Below are 19,583 nucleotides of genomic sequence, written 5' to 3' on the forward strand. Positions count from 1 at the left end.
ATGTCAATTAAGAAATATCCCACATCGTAAAAGAACCTACTTGACCTAACCCATTCAATGGGAAAAAAGTTAATTCTTCTAAGAACTCACCTGTTACTACTAGCCAATGAGAAATTATATATATATATAATATTAAATGGATCATACACTATTCTGAACTCTGCAAAACAATCAATGACCCCTTTGTAATATCATAGGGATCATGTATTATTCTGAACTCTGCAAAACAATCAATGGCCCCTTTGTAATATCATAGGGATCATTTACTATTCTGAACCCTGCAAAACAATGTGACCCCTTTGTAATATCACAGGGATCATGTATTATTCTGAACTCAGCAAAAGTTATTGATATTCAGGGATCATACATTACTGTGAACTAAGCAAAAATAATGTATGATCCCAATGACATGATCAAGAAATTAATATGCACTAATTTTAAGACGATTCACTTTGTAACGTCCACTTCCATAATAGGGATTTATAAAGACTGATTCTAACACAACTCACTTTATAACATCAATTCCATAATAGGGATTTATAAAGACTTATTCGAACACAACTCACTTTATAACATCCACTTCCATAATGGGGATTTAGAAAGACTTATTCGAACACAACTCACTTTGTAACATCCACTTCCAAAATGGGGATAAAAGGTTTCGGTGCAATGCTCTAGGACCCAGGGTGCTGGGTGGTTAAAGCATTTAGATTTTGGACCAAACCCTTCTCCTAGAAAATTATGTACCGGGTCTAAAAGAGAAAAAAAACAAAGTACAGAATCACCACTGTTATTTGCAATGCATAAAGCGCTAGTGTACAATCATGTATTATTGAATAAAGTGCTAGTGTACAATCATGTATTATTGAATAAAGTGCTAGTGTACAATCATGTATTATTGAATAAAGTGCTAGTGTACAATCATGTATTATTGAATAAAGTGCTAGTATACAATCATGTATTATTGAATAAAGTGCTAGTGTACAATCATGTATTATTGAATAAAGTGCTAGTGTACAATCATGTATTATTGAATAAAGTGCTAGTGTACAATCATGCATTATTGAATAAAGTGCTAGTGTACAATCATGTATTACTGAATTCTTAAATACAATATAGCAATAAGGTAAGTGCCAAAGTATCAGGACCACATTCTACCAACTAATTTAGTTTTGAAAACATTAATAACAAAACTGATGATAGTGCTACTAATGCCATTAGAAAAGTGACTACTACATCTGGACTCTTTCACTGCGTTGGCTTGACAAGAACATTAAAACATCTTGATTTGCAACTTCTCTTTTACATGTGGTTTCTGGTCATAAAATCCATGTTTGACACTAATATACGCATTAAAGAGAATAAAATAATATTGTTAAAAACCATTTTGGAAAGGGCTGTTCCATTTAAATATAAATGGCATGCAAGGGGAGGCGATTTTAACAAAAATATATATGCTAGTTTCCAATGTACATTAATTACTCAGGTCATATGAAAATAAAACCAAATTCTAAATGATGTCTATGGATGATTACTCCATAATAAAAGTGCATTCACTAGGTTCAATAATTGTTTTGCTGAACAGCCCTAAGAAACAATTATACACTGATTTGACTAAAAATTATTGCCATGGTTTATATACGATTTTCAATTACTACTATTTCATTTGTCATTTTCAAATTTTAATTATTTCATATAAAATTACAATGTTTTATTCAGTGTTCGAACACAAAGAAGAAAATCTGAACCCAACCTGCAAAACTGCACAAATAAGATACTGAGTTATCTCGCTGGCACACAGCAAAGTAAGCACATTTTATTAGTACATTAATAAATGAAAACTGACATCACTTGTGCAGTTTTATTTAGTTTATTTCAGTCTACAACAAAATGCAACCATACTGTAAAACAACTTCACAAAGGAAACAAAAGCATCTGATATATTTATCTTTTACCATCGTATAGTCTCCATTAAAAATGAAATAAAAGTAAGTCAGTCTGGTTGCAGAGTTTGTCTTACATAAAAACAAATGATCCATTGAGTCTTTTATTTTTCCAGCAGTTAAATTAATAGTGTATTTCAGTAGCAGTTAAAGTAACAGTGTATTTCAGTAGCAGTTAAAGTAATAGTGTATTTCAGTAGCAGTTAAAGTAATAGTGTATTTCAGTAGCAGTTAAATAGTGTATTTCAGTAGCAGTTAAAGTAGTAGTGTATTTCAGTAGCAGTTAAAGTAATAGTGTATCAGTTAAAGTAATAGTGTATTTCAGTAGCAGTTAAAGTAATAGTGTATTTCAGTAGCAGTTAAAGTAGTAGTGTATTTCAGTAGCAGTTAAATAGTGTATTTCAGTAGCAGTTAAATAGTGTATTTCAGTAGCAGTTAAATAGTGTATTTCAGTAGCAGTTAAAGTAATAGTGTATCAGTTAAAGTAATAGTGTATTTCAGGAGCAGTTAAAGTAAGAGTGTATTTCAGTAGCAGTTAAAGTAATAGTGTATTTCAGAAGCAGTTAAAGTAGTAGTGTATTTCAGTAGAAGTTAAAGTAAATAGTGTATTTCAGTAGCAGTTAAAGTAATAGTGTATTTCAGTAGCAGTTAAAGTAACAGTGTATTTCAGTAGCAGTTAAAGTAATAGTGTATTTCAGTAGCAGTTAAAGTAATAGTGTATTTCAGTAGCAGTTAAAGTAATAGTGTATTTCAGTAGCAGTTAAAGTAAATAGTGTATTTCAGTAGCAGTTAAAGTAAAAGTGTATTCCAGTAGCAGTTAAAGTAAATAGTGTATTTCAGTAGCAGTTAAAGAAATAGTGTATTTCAGTAGCAGTTAAATAGTGTATTTCAGTAGCAGTTAAAGTAATAGTGTATTTCAGTAGCAGTTAAAGTAATAGTGTATCAGTTAAAGTAATAGTGTATTTCAGTAGCAGTTAAAGTAATAGTGTATTTCAGTAGCAGTTAAAGTAGTAGTGTACTTCAGTAGCAGTTAAATAGTGTATTTCAGTAGCAGTTAAATAGTGTATTTCAGTAGCAGTTAAATAGTGTATTTCAGTAGCAGTTAAATAGTGTATTTCAGTAGCAGTTAAAGTAATAGTGTATCAGTTAAAGTAATAGTGTATTTCAGGAGCAGTTAAAGTAGTAGTGTATTTCAGTAGCAGTGAAAGTAGTAGTGTATTTCAGTAGCAGTTAAAGTAATAGTGTATTTCAGTAGCAGTTAAAGTAAATAGTGTATTTCAGTAGCAGTTAAAGTAATAGTGTATTTCAGTAGCAGTTAAAGTAAATAGTGTATTTCAGTAGCAGTTAAAGTAATAGTGTATTTCAGTAGCAGTTAAAGTAGAAGTGTATTTCAGTAGCAGTTAAATAGTGTATTTCAGTAGCAGTTAAATAGTGTATTTCAGGAGCAGATAAAGTAGTAGGGTATTTCAGTAGCAGTGAAAGTAGTAGTGTATTTCAGTAGCAGTTAAAGTAATAGTGTATTTCAGTAGCAGTTAAAGTAAATAGTGTATTTCAGTAGCAGTTAAATAGTGTATTTCAGTAGCAGTTAAAGTAATAGTGTATTTCAGTAGCAGTTAAAGTAATAGTGTATTTCAGTAGCAGTTAAAGTAAAAGTGCATTTCAGTAGCAGTTAAAGTAATAGTGCATCTCAGCAGCAGTAAAAGTCAATAGTGCATTTCAGCAGCAGTTAAAGTAATAGTGTATTTAGGCAGCAGTTAAAGTCAATAGTGTATTTCAGTAGCAGTTAAAGTAATAGTGTATTTCAGTAGCAGTTAAAGTAATGGTGTGTTTAAGTAGCAGTTAAAGTAATAGTGTATTTCAGTAGCAGTTAAAGTAATAGCATGTTTCAGTAGCAGTTAAAGTAATAGTGCATTTCAGTAGCAGTTAAAGTAATAGTGCATTTCAGCAGCAGTAAAAGTCAATAGTGCATTTCAGCAGCAGTTAAAGTAATAGTGTATTTAAGCAGCAGTTAAAGTCAATAGTGTATTTCAGTAGCAGTTAAAGTAATAGTGTATTTCAGTAGCAGTTAAAGAAAATAGTGTATTTCAGTAGCAGTTAAAGTAGTAGTGTATTTCAGTAGCAGTTAAAGTAAATAGTGTATTTCAGTAGCAGTTAAAGTAAATAGTGTATTTCAGTAGCAGTTAAAGTAATAGTGTATTTCAGTAGCAGTTAAAGTAAATAGTGTATTTCAGTAGCAGTTAAAGTAAAGAGTGTATATCAGTAGCAGTTAAAGTAATAGTGTATTTCAGTGGCAGTTCAAGTAAATAGTGTATTTCAGTAGCAGTTAAAGTAGTAGTGTATTTCAGTAGCAGTTAAAGTAGTAGTGTATTTCAGTAGCAGTTAAAATAATAGTGTATTTCAGTAGCAGTTAAAGTAGTAGTATTTCAGTAGCAGTTAAAGTAGTAGTATTTCAGTAGCAGTTAACGTAGTAGTGTATTTCAGTAGCAGTTAAAGTAATAGTGTATTTCAGTAGCAGTTAAAGTAAATAGTGTATTTCAGTAGCAGTTAAAGTAGTAGTATTTCAGTAGCAGTTAATGTAGTAGTGTATTTCAGTAGCAGTTAAAGTAATAGTGTATTTCAGTAGCAGTTAAAGTAATAGTGTATTTCAGTAGCAGTTAAAGTAAATAGTGTATTTCAGTAGCAGTTAAAGTAGTAGTGCATTTCAGTAGCAGTTAAAGTAATAGTGTATTTCAGTAGCAGTTAAAGTAATAGTGTATTTCAGTAGCAGTTAAAGTAGTAGTGTATTTCAGTAGCAGTTGAAGTAATAGTGTATTTCAGTAGCAGCTAAAGTAAATAGTGTATTTCAGTAGTAGTTAAAGTAATACTGTATTTCAGTAGCAGTTAAAGTAATAGTGTATTTCAGTAGCAGTTAAAGTAATAGTGTATTTCAGTAGCAGTTAAAGTAATAGTGTATTTCAGTAGCAGTTAAAGTAGTAGTGTATTTCAGTAGCAGTTAAAGTAATAGTGTATTTCAGTAGCAGTTAAAGTAATAGTGTATTTCAGTAGCAGTTAAAGTAAATAGTGTATTTCAGTAGCAGTTAAAGTAATAGTGTATTTCAGTAGCAGTTAAAGTAATAGTGTATTTCAGTAGCAGTTAAAGTAAATAGTGTATTTCAGTAGCAGTTAAAGTAAATAGTGTATTTCAGTAGCAGTAAAAGTAATAGTGTATTTCAGTAGCAGTTAAAGAAAATAGTGTATTTCAGTAGCAGTTAAAGAAAATAGTGTATTTCAGTAGTAGTTAAAGTAATAGTGTATTTCAGTAGCAGTTAAAGTAATAGTGTATTTCAGTAGCAGTTAAAGTAAATAGTGTATTTCAGTAGCAGTTAAAGTAGTAGTGTATTTCAGTAGCAGTTAAAGTAGTAGTGTATTTCAGTAGCAGTTAAAGTAGTAGTGTATTTCAGTAGCAGTTCAAGTAGTAGTGTATTTCAGTAGCAGTTGAAGTAATAGTGTATTTCAGTAGCAGTTAAAGTAACAGTGTATTTCAGTAGCAGTTAAAGTAAATAGTGTATTTCAGTAGCAGTTAAAGTAATAGTGTATTTCAGTAGCAGTTAAAGTAATAGTGTATTTCAGTAGCAGTTAAAGTAATAGTGTATTTCAGTAGCAGTTAAAGTAAATAGTGTATTTCAGTAGCAGTTAAAGTAAATAGTGTATTTCAGTAGCAGTAAAAGTAATAGTGTATTTCAGTAGCAGTTAAAGAAAATAGTGTATTTCAGTAGCAGTTAAAGAAAATAGTGTATTTCAGTAGTAGTTAAAGTAATAGTGTATTTCAGTAGCAGTTAAAGTAATAGTGTATTTCAGTAGCAGTTAAAGTAAATAGTGTATTTCAGTAGCAGTTAAAGTAGTAGTGTATTTCAGTAGCAGTTAAAGTAGTAGTGTATTTCAGTAGCAGTTCAAGTAGTAGTGTATTTCAGTAGCAGTTGAAGTAATAGTGTATTTCAGTAGCAGTTAAAGTAACAGTGTATTTCAGTAGCAGTTAAAGTAAATAGTGTATTTCAGTAGCAGTTAAAGTAATAGTGTATTTCAGTAGCAGTTAAAGTAATAGTGTATTTCAGTAGCAGTTAAAGTAATAGTGTATTTCAGTAGCAGTTAAAGTAGTAGTGTATTTCAGTAGCAGTTGAAGTAATAGTGTATTTCAGTAGCAGTTAAAGTAACAGTGTATTTCAGTAGCAGTTAAAGTAAATAGTGTATTTCAGTAGCAGTTAAAGGAAATAGTGTATTTCAGTAGCAGTAAAGTAATAGTGTATTTCAGTAGCAGTTAAAGAAAATAGTGTATTTCAGTAGCAGTTAAAGAAAATAGTGTATTTCAGTAGTAGTTAAAGTAATAGTGTATTTCAGTAGCAGTTAAAGTAATAGTGTATTTCAGTAGCAGTTAAAGTAATAGTGTATTTCTGTAGCTGTTAAAGTAATAGTGTATTTTAGTAGCAGTTAATGTACATAGTGTATTTCTGTAGCTGTTAAAGTAATAGTGTATTTCAGTAGCAGTTAAAGTAAATAGTGTATTTCAGTAGCAGTTAAAGTAATAATGTATTTCAGTAGCAGCTAAAGTAATAGTGTATTTCAGTAGCAGTTAAAGTAATAGTGTATTTCTGTAGCTGTTAAATAGTGTATTTTAGTAGCAGTTAATGTAAATAGTGTATTTCTGTAGCTGTTAAAGTAATAGTGTATTTTAGTAGCAGTTAATGTAAATAGTGTATTTCAGTAGCAGTTAAAGTAAATAGTGTATTTCAGTAGCAGTTAAAGCAATAGTGTATTTCAGTAGCAGTTAAAGGAATAGTGTATTTCAGTAGCAGTTAAAGTAATAGTGTATTTGAGTAGCAGTTAAAGTAATAGTGTATTTCAGTAGCAGTTAAAGTAATAGTGTATTTCAGTAGTAAAGTAATAGTGCATTTCAGTAGCAGTTAAAGTAATAGTGTATTTCAGTAGCAGTTAAAGTAGTAGTGTATTTCAGTAGCAGTTAAAGTAATAGTGTATTTCAGTAGCAGTTAAAGTAATAGTGTATTTCAGTAGTAAATAGTGTATTTCAGTAGCAGTTAAAGTAATAGTGTATTTCAGTAGCAGTTAAAGTAGTAGTGTATTTCAGTAGCAGTTAAAGTAATAGTGTATTTCAGTAGCAGTTAAAGTAATAGTGTATTTCAGTAGCAGTTAAAGTAGTAGTGTATTTCAGTAGCAGTTAATGTAGTAGTGTATTTCAGTAGCAGTTAAAGTAATACTGTATTTAAGTAGCAGTTAAAGTAATAGTGTATTTCAGTAGCAGTTAAAGTAAATAGTGTATTTCAGTAGTAAAGTAATAGTGTATTTCAGTAGTAGTTAAAGTAATAGTGTATTTCAGTAGCAGTTAAAGTAATAGTGTATTTCAGTAGTTGTTAAATTAATAGTGTATTTCAGTAGCAGTTAAAGTAATAGTGTATTTCAGTAGCAGTTAAAGTAATAGTGTATTTCTGTAGTAGTTAAAGTAATAGTGTATTTCAGTAGCAGTTAAAGTAGTAGTGTATTTCAGTAGCAGTTAAAGCAAATAGTGTATTTCAGTAGCAGTTAAAGTAAATAGTGTATTTCAGTAGTAGTTACAGTAATAAGTGTATTTCAGAAGCAGCCAGAAAGAAGGTCAGTGCTACATTTTACAAACAGAACCAATGAACAGATTTCAATATGTGCTGTGCAGTACCAAAATGTATACTGAACCGATTTCAATCTGTGCTGTGCAGTACCAAAATGTATATAGAACTGATGGCAATTTGTGGTGTGCAGTACCAAAATGTATACTGAACCGATTTCAATCTGTGATGTGCAGTACCAAAATGTATATAGAACTGATGGCAATTTGTGCTGTGTAGTACCAAAATGTATATAGAACTGATTTCAATCTGTGCTGTGCAGTACCAAAATGTATATAGAACTGATTTAAATCTGTGCCATGCAGTACCAAAATGTATATAGAACTGATTTCAATCTGTGCTGTGCAGTACCAAAATGTATATAGAACTGATTTCAATCTGTGCTGTGCAGTACCAAAATGCACAACATCTATGTGGCTAGAAAGTCAGGAGGTCGATTCTCTGGATATTACCAACAATTGACTCCAATATCTTGGCTTAAATACCAAATAGCATTGCTTGAATTATACTGAGACAGTAAAGTTTATACCATTGCTTAAATTGGATCAAATTACATCATAGTTTTTTTCTTCACAATGCACTCTGATCAAACCTCAAAAAATGTCAATACCAAACTGTGCTTTTTTCATTCAGTCAAGATGGTAATAGCTACATTGCATTTGATTGAGACCACAGTACAAACAGTCAAGATGGTAATAACTACATTGCATTTGACTGAGACCACAGTACAAACAGTCAAGATGGTAATAGCTACATTGCATTTGACTGAGACCTCAGTACAGACAACAGTGCATGATGTATTATACTTAACTGAGACAGCAGTACAGGCGTGAGTGCATGTGATTTGGATTTGTAACATAGCTTTAACAATTTTTCAGGCATATTGCTATGATGTCTGCAGTGTGGCAGTTTATAGTGATGTCAAGCACTTGGGCATCATGCCGCAGACATGTATCATCCAGTCACATTATCCTGACACCAAGCTGACCGGTTCTAACAATAACCACTTAATGCTGAACCAAGTGAGGCTGGTACTATTACCATTTTTATAAGTCTTTGGTATGACTCGGCCAAGATTTAAGAGAGTAGTACATGCTATATTATATTAACCAAGACAGTAGTACATGCTATATTATACTGACCAAGACAGTAGTACATGCTATATTATACTGATCAAGACAGTAGTACATGCTATATTATATTAACCAAGACAGTAGTACATGCTATATCATACTGACCAAGACAGTAGTACATGCTATATTATACTGATCAAGACAGTAGTACATGCTATATTATACTGATCAAGACAGTAGTACATGCTATATTATATTAACCAAGACAGTAGTACATGCTATATCATACTGACCAAGACAGTAGTACATGCTATATTATACTGATCAAGACAGTAGTACATGCTATATTATATTAACCAAGACAGTAGTACATGCTATATCATACTGACCAATACAGTAGTACATGCTATATTATACTGATCAAGACAGTAGTACATGCTATATTATACTGATCAAGACAGTAGTACATGCTATATCATACTGACCAAGACAGTAGTACATGCTATATTATACTGATCAAGACAGTAGTACATGCTATATTATACTGATCAAGACAGTAGTACATGCTATATTATACTGATCAAGACAGTAGTACATGCTATATCATACTGACCAAGACAGTAGTACATGCTATATTATACTGATCAAGACAGTAGTACATGCTATATTATACTGATCAAGACAGTAGTACATGCTATATCATACTGACCAAGACAGTAGTACATGCTATATCATACTGACTAAGATAGTAGTACATGCTATATTATACTGACCAAGACAGTAGTAGTACATGCTATATTATATTTGACCAAGACAGTGGTATATGCTATATTATATTTGACCAATATAGCAGTACATGCTATACTTGACCAAGACAGCAGTAAATGCTATATTTAATCAAGATAGTAACTGCTATATTTGACCGAGACAGCAGTAAATGCTATATTTGACCAAGACGGCAGTAAATGCTATATTTGACCAAGATGGCAGTAAACGCTATATTTGACCAAGACAGCAGTATATGCTATACTGTATTTGAGACAGCAAATTTGAGCAAGCCATTTCATTTACGATCCATCAGTGTTTACATGAAAACTGTGCATTTCACATATGTACAGTACATCCATAGCATATGCATGTACTATCAATGTGTACATGTACAGTTCATCCATAGCATATGCATGCATTATCAATGTGTACATGTACAGTTCATCCATAGCATATGCATGTACTATCAATGTGTACATGTACAGTACATCCACAGCAGATCCATGTACTATCAATGTGTACATGTACAGTACATCCATAGCATATGCATGCATTATCAATGTGTACATGTACAGTTCATCCATAGCATATGCATGTAATATCAATGTGTACATGTACAGTACATCCATAGCATATGCATGTAATATCAATGTGTACATACATGTACAGTACATCCATAGCATATGCATGCACTATCAGTGTTCATAGCATATGCATGTACTGTCAATGTGTACATGTATAGTACATCCACAGCATATGCATGCACTATCAATGTCTACATGTACAGCAGATATCATACATCAACAGGTACATGTATAGTGCATACCATCCTTCAGTGTATACATGTAATGTGTACTATCCAATTTATATATGTACAGAATTTACCATCCAGTGTGTACAGTACATCATGTACTAACTGTACAATGTATCAGCATATACATGTACAGTATATACCATTCATAAGCATGTACCATCTCCCAAACTGACAGCATAGAGAATATGGATGTTATTGTCTTGATCAAAAAAGAAAATCATAACCTGACATTGATAAATTTAAAACTGGTGTAACAGAATGCATTGTGAATAAAATTGCTAAAAATAACATTTTTAAAAGTTGCAATATCTGAACAATTGTAGCATGTTTCAAATTAATTGTCTAATCAAGACTCATTGCATGATTTTTTGAATTATTTCCAGTGCCTTGCACTGTGAGAGTTCATGGCTTGTTTCAGTGGCTTGTGCAATCTCCAACAGAAAGCTGCGCATTTAAAGTCATGGTGCCAGACCCATGGGTTATATTTTACCCCACAAACCAGTCAATGGCTGACGATGACAACTATTATCTGAAGGACAAGATTCAGGAACTACAAGATCTTTTAAAAAATTGACAACTGGATATATTACAAGGGAGAATATCAATGGCTGAATGGAAATGAGAAAGTGAGAATATCACTGATTTGACAGTGATGTAATTAGTGGGAATATCCATTAATGAAATGACTGACTTAATTAGTGGGAATATCAATCGATGATATGAGAGTGATATAAAAATAATGGAAATATCATTCAATGATATGACAGTGATATAAAATTAATGGAAATGTCATTCAATGATATTACATATAATTAATGGAAATATCAATCAATATTACAGTGATATAAAATTAATGGGAATATCAATCAATGATCTGACTGATATAAAATTAATGGGAATATCAATGATATGACAGTGATATAAAATTAATGGGATATCAATGATATGACAGTGATATAAAATTAATGGGAATGTCAATCAATGATGTGACAGTGATATAAAATGGGAATATCAATGATATGACTGATAAAATTAACAGGAATGTCAATCAATGATGTGACATAAAATTAATGGCAATATCAATCTATGATGTGACTGATATAAAATTAATGGGAACATCATTCAATGATATGACAGTGATATATAATATTAATGGGAATATCAACCAATGATATGACTAATATAAAATTAATGGGAATATCAATGACTGATTGGAAATAAGAGCAACAGCATGGATGATATGATAATGAACATTTGTAAACACACATACATGCACAGTAAGCCTGATGGGATTTACAACTTTTTCAATATATGATAGGCTACATATAGCAGCTAGTATATTTGGTAGATGGAGAACCCAGGGGGAAACAATGACCTACAGAAAGCTGCTGGCAAGCTTTCTCATATTCACATTTATTTTCTGCACGATAGGAATATTTCATGATGTTGTAAATATAGAGATGGATAATATAAAGTATGGATTTTTCTTTTACACTGAAAGGACATTTTAAAGTTTGTGACTTCTTTTTCACTGAGATGACATTTTTTAAGTTTGTGACCTCTTTCAAATTTCCACATCTACAGCTTACTATCATTCATTCAATTTTTCAAAAACAAAACGATTACCTTTAATGCTGTCCATATCATTTTGTTCAGAGAATTTACAACTCTACTGTGTTAACAGGCTGCATTATATCCTTATTTGGGGAGAAAAAAGACATATGACAATATTTCTAGCACTAATTGGAGTTTTGGTGGTTTTTTAAAATTAAATTCATGTAGATATACTGCCATTCAATAAAACTGTACACAAAAGGTCTGGAGTGTCAGATGTACAATTCCAACTTGGGTATCTTTTTTGATAATAGAGTGACATCCCCTTATCAATCATGTGCTCTCAAGTCAAAACAATGGGAACATTAAACAGAACTGAAAATTTGATGGCCTCCACAAAAATTAATTTCAGTTTTATTGTAGTATATATTGACAGTAAACTGTTCCATCTCTGCGTACCAGATAACTAAAAATGGTTTAGAAAAGGCAACATATTGATGAGAATAGAACATAGTGAGCCATTAGAAAGGCAAAAAAAACGGCAGGCAGGGACTAAGTAACTGGAGCCATAATTTGGGTAAGACCAGAGGAACTTCATTTATAGTTTGGATATGGCCAAAGAAACTGGAGGAATAATTAGGGTAAGGTCAGAGGAACTTCAGCTATAAATTTGATAAGGTTAGAGAAGCTCAAGCTATAAGAATGGTATAGTCATTAGGGTAAGGTCAGAGGAACTCAAGCTATAATTAGGGTAAGGTCAGAGGAGCTCAAGCTATAATTAGGGCAAGGCCAGAGGAGCTCAAGCTATAATTAGGGTAAGGTTAGGGGAGCTCAATCATAGGATATGGCTAGAGAAACTGGAGCTGTAATTAGGGTAAGGTCAGGGTAACTCAAGCTATAGTTAAGGCAAGGTCAGAGGAACTCAAGCTATAGTTAAGGCAAAGTCAGAGGAACTCAAGCTATAGTTAAGGCAAGGTCAGAGAAACTCAAGCTATAGTTACGGTAAGATCAGAGGAACTCAAGCTATATTTAGGGTAAGGTCAGAGGAACTCGAGCTATGATTAAGCTAAGGCCAAAGGAACTAGCTATAATGATAATAATGAGAAAAGAGGGCAGAATAATTCACCTGTGCCACATCAGCTTATGCAACAAAGTTAAAGATGGTATTTCAGCGACACTTGAGTAAGTCAGTTTCAATGGCAGCTTTCTATTGAAGCACAAGCCACTGAAACAAGCCATGGGTATATGAACAGTCACAGTGGATGGCACTGGCAGCAATGCAAAACAGTGCATGTTACAATCCACTGTATTTTAATTTCTGCATCCTGCATCTGCGTTCTACCTGTGTAATGTAGCATTTTTGGACTTCATAAACATTACAGTGTATTATTACCTAAACTGTTTTCTAGATTGTCACACCTGTGTAATGTAAAAGTATTATTTCCTAAACTGTTTTCTGAATTATTATAATGTGTAATGTAACATTACAATGTAAACTTGTCTTGAGTGTCAAATCTGTTTAATGTAACATTTCAGTGTATTATTACCTAAACTGTTTCCTAGATTGTCACACCTGTGTAATGTAAAAGTATTATTTCCTAAACTGTTTTCTGAATTATTATAATGTGTAATGTAACATTACAATGTAAACTTGTCTTGAGTGTCAAATCTGTTTAATGTAACATTTCAGTGTATTATTACCTAAACTATTTTCTAGATTGTCACACCTGTGTAATGTAATACGACAATGTATTATTACCTAAACTGTTTTCTAGATTGATACACCTGGATCCTCTCATGATTTCATTACCAGTCTTCCACACAAACTCCTGAATCAATAAAAACAGAAATTAAAACTGAAGCCACTGGTTTTCAAAATATTCCAGAATAATGTATTGGGTATGGTTTTGGTGGGGACATGGAGAAGGGGGGAGGGTGAAGGATTTGCAACTGGGATGGAAGTTGAAAAACCCCTTTTCAAAGACCCTACCACACAAATTGTTTTTTTAATAAGGCATCATTCATTATCAGAAAATAACAAATGCCTAATAAAGACTCCAGGTAACCAAGGCATGATAATCATACAACATTTATAATCAATAAAGAACAAAAGCCTATTAAAGAATCCAGGTAACCTGAAACACGATTTTTAGTTATCTCAAAAATAAAATAAATAATCAGTGAGAAAGATAGAGATTTTGAGCAGCACTGTACATGTCCCTAGCACAAGTGTAGCCTGAATAAAAAATGACAGCCTTTTAAAAACTGTTTTAACAAAAGATTATAAAAAGAGGCAATTAATTGATAATGTGTTTATATATATATATATATATATATATATATATATATATATATATATATATATATATATATATATATATATATCCCATTCCACAGATTAATTACTTTGCTGAAAACAGCAAGGCTGAAACCATGTTTACTCCTTTGATGAATGCTGTGGGAGAGCCCATTAGGGTATTTTTACATGTCTAGTTTAACAAACCAATCTGAAGCTCAATAAATCAAAGAGATGCATATTGAAGAGTTATTCCAAATCAATGCCTTGGATGAGCATGTTTAAGACATCTTTATTATCAATTACTGGCAAGGTTGTGAATAGCAGCAAAGTTTCTTTGAACTCGGATTTTGCTCTATATCTCTATACATAAAGCGCAAAAGACAGTCCAAATAGTGAACAAGTATGATTTTTTCTGATGGCAAAGTCTTGAAATGCATGATTTTAGAAATGATAAGCAATTTTCAAAGTAAGTAAAGCCCAGTAAAATTAAATTTTAAAATTCCTGTATGTAACTTGACTTTGTAAGGTGCAGAAAGAAACAATTTATTTTGCCACTCAATGTAAATGCCATATCAACATTGGTTATTCTGAAGTGTACAATACTATGATCTTGCAGCCTCAAGAAGTTGTTGAAGGAGGTATGGGTATTTATATTAAAACTGAAGTTATGCTGTCAGTTGACACAGCAATACCACCCAGAATATCTGACACTCCCTCATACAAATGTAAATGCAGAAAGACCATTTTCTGTGCTGAGAAAAATTCAACAAGATCTTTAAGGAAGTTTGAACAACAGTACTATCCAGTTGCTGATGTGTACAAACATGAACACAAAACGACACCTGCATTATCTTCTGTCCCATCTACTGAGCAATTGAGTAGCAAAGACTGCATGCAATTGAGATAATGTTCCACTATCCAATGGATTTTGAATACAGAAACTTGACATTTATTTAATATCTGGTTGTGATTGTATGTGTTTGTGTGTGTCGTGTGTGTGTGTCATATATGTGTGCCACTTTATTTATTATGAGGGAGTGTCAGATATTCTGGGTGGTATTGCTGTGTCAACTGACAGCATAACTTCAATTTTAATATAAATACCCATACCTCCTTCAACAACTTCTTGAGGCTACAAGATCATAGTATTGTACACTTCAGAATGACCAATGTTGATATGGCATTTACATTGAGTGGCAAAATAAAGTTGGTTGATAATGTGACATCTATGAGCTATTTTTTGCTTGTAAGTGTATTCAATTCTTCAAAGAAAACATTTTCTTTCGTTCCTATTTTAAAAAATCAAATTTAAATTTCCATTAATTTTCTTTAAGCTTAAATGAAAAGATATTTATTCTCAATTGGATGTCATTGGGGGGGGGGAGGTCATGTGCACTGACCCCACTGGGAACCTAAAAAACACTTTTGAGTCTGCTAAAACTATTTGTGAATATGGCAATTTTGTTGTTGTTGCAGTGTTTAATGCCATTTTTCAGCACAAGATAGGTTATACATAGCAGCCAGTATAAATGGTGGAGGAAGAACCTAGGAAAACCCTGGAAAGAACCACGGACCCACGAGAAGCTACTGGCAAGCTTTCTCACATACCCACATTGGACAAATCTGAGACTCAAACCCATGCTTACAGAGGTGAGATGGCAGTGATCAGCACTTTAGACCACTCAGGGCCCCAGCAGTTTTATAATGAAAGTGCTAAGTTTACTTCAGAAGGTAGTTCCAAATCAAATTGCTTTTGTTTCAATATCTCGATTCCAGGCTTTGGTAGTGTTAGATCATGCAAAATGCAGTGGATAATGATCTATTTCACAGAAAATACAGGTTTTTAAGTGTTTCATTGGCTACAGGTATTTGAGGTATTCTAGGGATGCAGGTTTTCAAGATATTCAGGGGTTGCTCCAATAAGGCATTTAGATTACAAGACTCCATCCTAAATTCCCATCCACTTGTATTGTGAACAAAGACCATCATGTTATCTTATGGAGTACTGACAATGATTCTTCCAGTTTTCTTAGATAGTCTGTGTAATTGTGATTTTGGTCAATTAATCAATATGGAAAAACAATATTCTAAAACAAAATGTAACAGCTGAAAAGCAATAGTCAGATGTCATCAGGCATATACATTTTTTATGCAACTTACCATGTGACAATACTTGTTTATTCAACTAAACATATTGCAGCTATTGTTTGCAATTTAGAAAAGAGAATACTTATTTTGCAATTTAGCATGAGACAATACTTACTGATGCAATTTATCAAGTTAATTCATCATTACTTAAACGTAAACAGAAGAATTCCAGTTATCTCCCTTTTGCCCTTTCTGGCTCAACAATTTAAAAATTTGGCCATTAATTTAGATAACGTAATTCAAATCCCTATTAAATTGTCAACCTTTGTGTCAACTATCCAAGAGATACCACTGCGTATAGCATTATTCAATGCCCAATCAGTAGGACCACCAGAAAAGCACATAGAAATAGTTAATTTTATCAATGATCAGAATAACAGTCTTTTTCCTGACAGAAACATGGCTAAAACATCAAGTGATGAGCCAAAGTGCTCAGAACTAACACCCACCGGTTACTCCAAGTTGTTTCCCTGCCACTCTTATGGAGGTGGAATTGCTGTCATCAGACATCTTAACCACACCACAACCTCCAATTTCTACCACACATCGTTTGAACTAGTCCAAACCAAACTCACTGGAACAAAGGTCAGTTCATTTTTTCTGCCTCTACCACCCTCCTCCTAGTAGAAAAAACAAGCTGACTACTTTTTGGAACAGTTCCGAAACTCCTGGAGAATGGAAATTTGATAGGTGGCAACCTGATTCTTCTTGGAGATTTCAACTTTCACTTTGACTATTCAGGAAACCCATACACATCAAAACATCTAGATTCATTCATGTTTTCAACCTCAAACAGTCATTTAACCAACCCACCCATAAACTTGGTCAGATTTTAGACAAAAAAATTAAGAAAATATTTATGCAATTAATCTTGCATATGCATTCTGTCCTAAAACGATTCCACAAAGAAACTGTCAATCTCAAGGGAGGTAACCAATGAGTATCATTCTATCTTTGGATTAAAATGAGTGTTCCTTAATAAACTCAATTTTTTCAAAGCCAAAGGTCCACCCAGAGCTAACTGTAGAAAAGTGAATGTACCTATTATTAGAAACAAAAACTATATTAGTGGCTGACAGCAAATATCATGCCATAGGCTTGAGAGGAATAAATACCTCCAATCCGCAAAACTAGGGGAATAGTTGTGCAAACAAGATTGTGTGCTGGCCGGCTGATAAAAGACAAGAATGCCTATATACCCTAACCTCTATAGAGGCAGGGATATAATAATTCAAGCATTTATGATGAAAAGTTATGGTCTATATAATGCAGAAATATTTCAAAGAGCATTTTCCACAGATTAAACCAGACTGAAATAGAATAATAAAGATGACTATTCAGACTCACCTGAAGAAAGGGGCAGTAATCTGCTAAGACAACTATTCCTCCATACTTCCCAATCTCTCTTGGATTTACTCCTTCTAAGGAACTGAAGTACTTATAATAAGGAACAAAAATGGTACATAAGCAAACCTCTACACATAAAGTGGTCTGTAACAATACTAAGATCTGTCTAAAAATGTATTTTTAAACTATATTAAAACAACACTGAGCAACAACAACAACAACAAATCTTAAAAACTGTAAAAATTTTGATCAAGTATACATTTTTAATTGCCCTCCAAAATTTTAAATTAGGTTTCAAAACACAGACAAGGCATTTGTCTAGTTCTATAAATTACTAAAAATGACAACAGGAAAGTATACACCCACCTAAATCATGAGAATTTACATTATCACTGGGAACATTAGGTGAGGGATTGTTGTGATGATCTCCCTTTAATTTTTTTCCTATTAAAATGAGTTGCCCCTAAAATGTATCTTTCAGTGGAACTATACTTGTTAATTTTATCATTAATATATTTTGTTACTATTATTAGTAACATAAACCATATCTGGCAGAAAATAATGGACACTGTCATACCTGAAGTAAAGACCATTAAAGAAATGCTTCTTGTTTCCTGGTAAGGTTATGAATATATGGATACCTTCAATGGTTGACAAATCAGCAGTATTTATTTGAGAAATATCTATGAGCTGATGCATGTACAAATTTAAAACTGATATCTATATAATTCATTTAGTTTCTTAACTTGCAATGTTACAATTGGGAATTACAACTTATGATCTGAACCTTTTAAAAATTGCCTTTCATTGGACGTTCACTCAATGAACACAGTTTTCATGTAACTGAACTTTCTTTGAACTGAATAGTTCAGTGAAAGAACCCTTCTTACAATTAGCTGTAGTTATCATATTCAATATAAACTTATATTTTTATATTTTGAAAATCTCTATACAGAACTATTCTGAAATAAAACCATAATGTATTCACAACATACAAATAACCCATATTATGTGCATCTAGTTGGAATATTTTTTATACTGTAAAACCAAGGAACTGACACTCTACTGGCCAAAAATAATTTCCAGGAATTCAAGATAAGACCAAATCTTTCTTTCAGTGTGTGTCTTGAAACCATCTCTGATAATCTCGAGTGATATCCAGCCAGCCAATGTCAATTTTATTTGCCATGCAGTAAGTAAGATCTTGGAAATTGTATGAAGTCTTTTCAGTGAATCCCCATACTGACACTGACATTCCTATTCATTTGTTAAAAGCAGGAATATCAATTTTCAAGATAGCCTTTATGGCAGCCATGTTGACTGTAAGACTGGTACCCTCTTCATTCACAACAAACTAGATATATAGTCTTTTGGTGAAAAAGCCATACTGATATTCCAATCCATTCAGCAATAACAGAATTTTCAAGCTGTCCATTATGACAGCTATATTAGTAAGACTCACCATCTGGATATAAAATCAATATGACCATCCAGTGATTGGAACTGTGATAGGATTTTCAACATGCCAGGATGTCAGATTAGTACAATTTTATTTAAGACCATGTAGACACTATAAGAAGTCTTCTGATGAAAATCCCAGCCTGAAAGGACTTACTGCCGAGTAGTAACTATAACAATATGTTCAAGATGGTGGCAATATTATTTGTCAGATCAATAATTTCATTTTGAAATAAACTAGACATGATAACAAGTCTTCTGGTGAAAACCTCAGGTCAATGGACCTTTCCATTCAGAAGGTTTAATAATAAGATTTTCAAGATGGCTGCCATGGAAGCACTAGTGTATGTCTGCTGGGTGTAATCTTCATTTAGGACCATCAGGCATCATATGTTATCTTGTCATCATGGCCATGCATCCAGGATCAGAAGTGATACAATTTTCAAGATGATTAGAATGTCAGCCATATTAAATGTCATTTAAGACCAGCTAAATATTACAAGTCTTTAAGTGAAAACTCAATTCTGA

General features: G+C 32.4%; 1 protein-coding gene across 2 annotated transcripts in view; it reads right to left on the reverse strand.

The window, feature by feature from the left end:
• Positions 1 to 19,583, reverse strand: part of LOC149791283 (leishmanolysin-like peptidase) — an 86,048-nt gene that overhangs the window by 15,305 nt on the left and 51,160 nt on the right. Inside the window, exons 13-15 of one of the 2 annotated variants that reach the window (XM_089969799.1) lie at positions 17,598 to 17,687; positions 13,563 to 13,632; positions 625 to 752 (exon numbers count right to left, since the gene is read on the reverse strand). In XM_089969799.1, coding sequence (XP_089825925.1) covers positions 625 to 752; positions 13,563 to 13,632; positions 17,598 to 17,687 — 288 coding nt within the window. The remainder of the gene's footprint in view (positions 1 to 624; positions 753 to 13,562; positions 13,633 to 17,597; positions 17,688 to 19,583) is intronic. The other variant, XM_089969800.1, reaches the window with a different exon arrangement.

Source organism: Sinohyriopsis cumingii, chromosome 9, assembly GCF_028554795.1.
Source record: "Sinohyriopsis cumingii isolate HCF-2022 chromosome 9, ASM2855479v2, whole genome shotgun sequence".
In the NCBI taxonomy this organism is placed as follows: Eukaryota; Metazoa; Mollusca; class Bivalvia; order Unionida; family Unionidae; genus Sinohyriopsis; species Sinohyriopsis cumingii.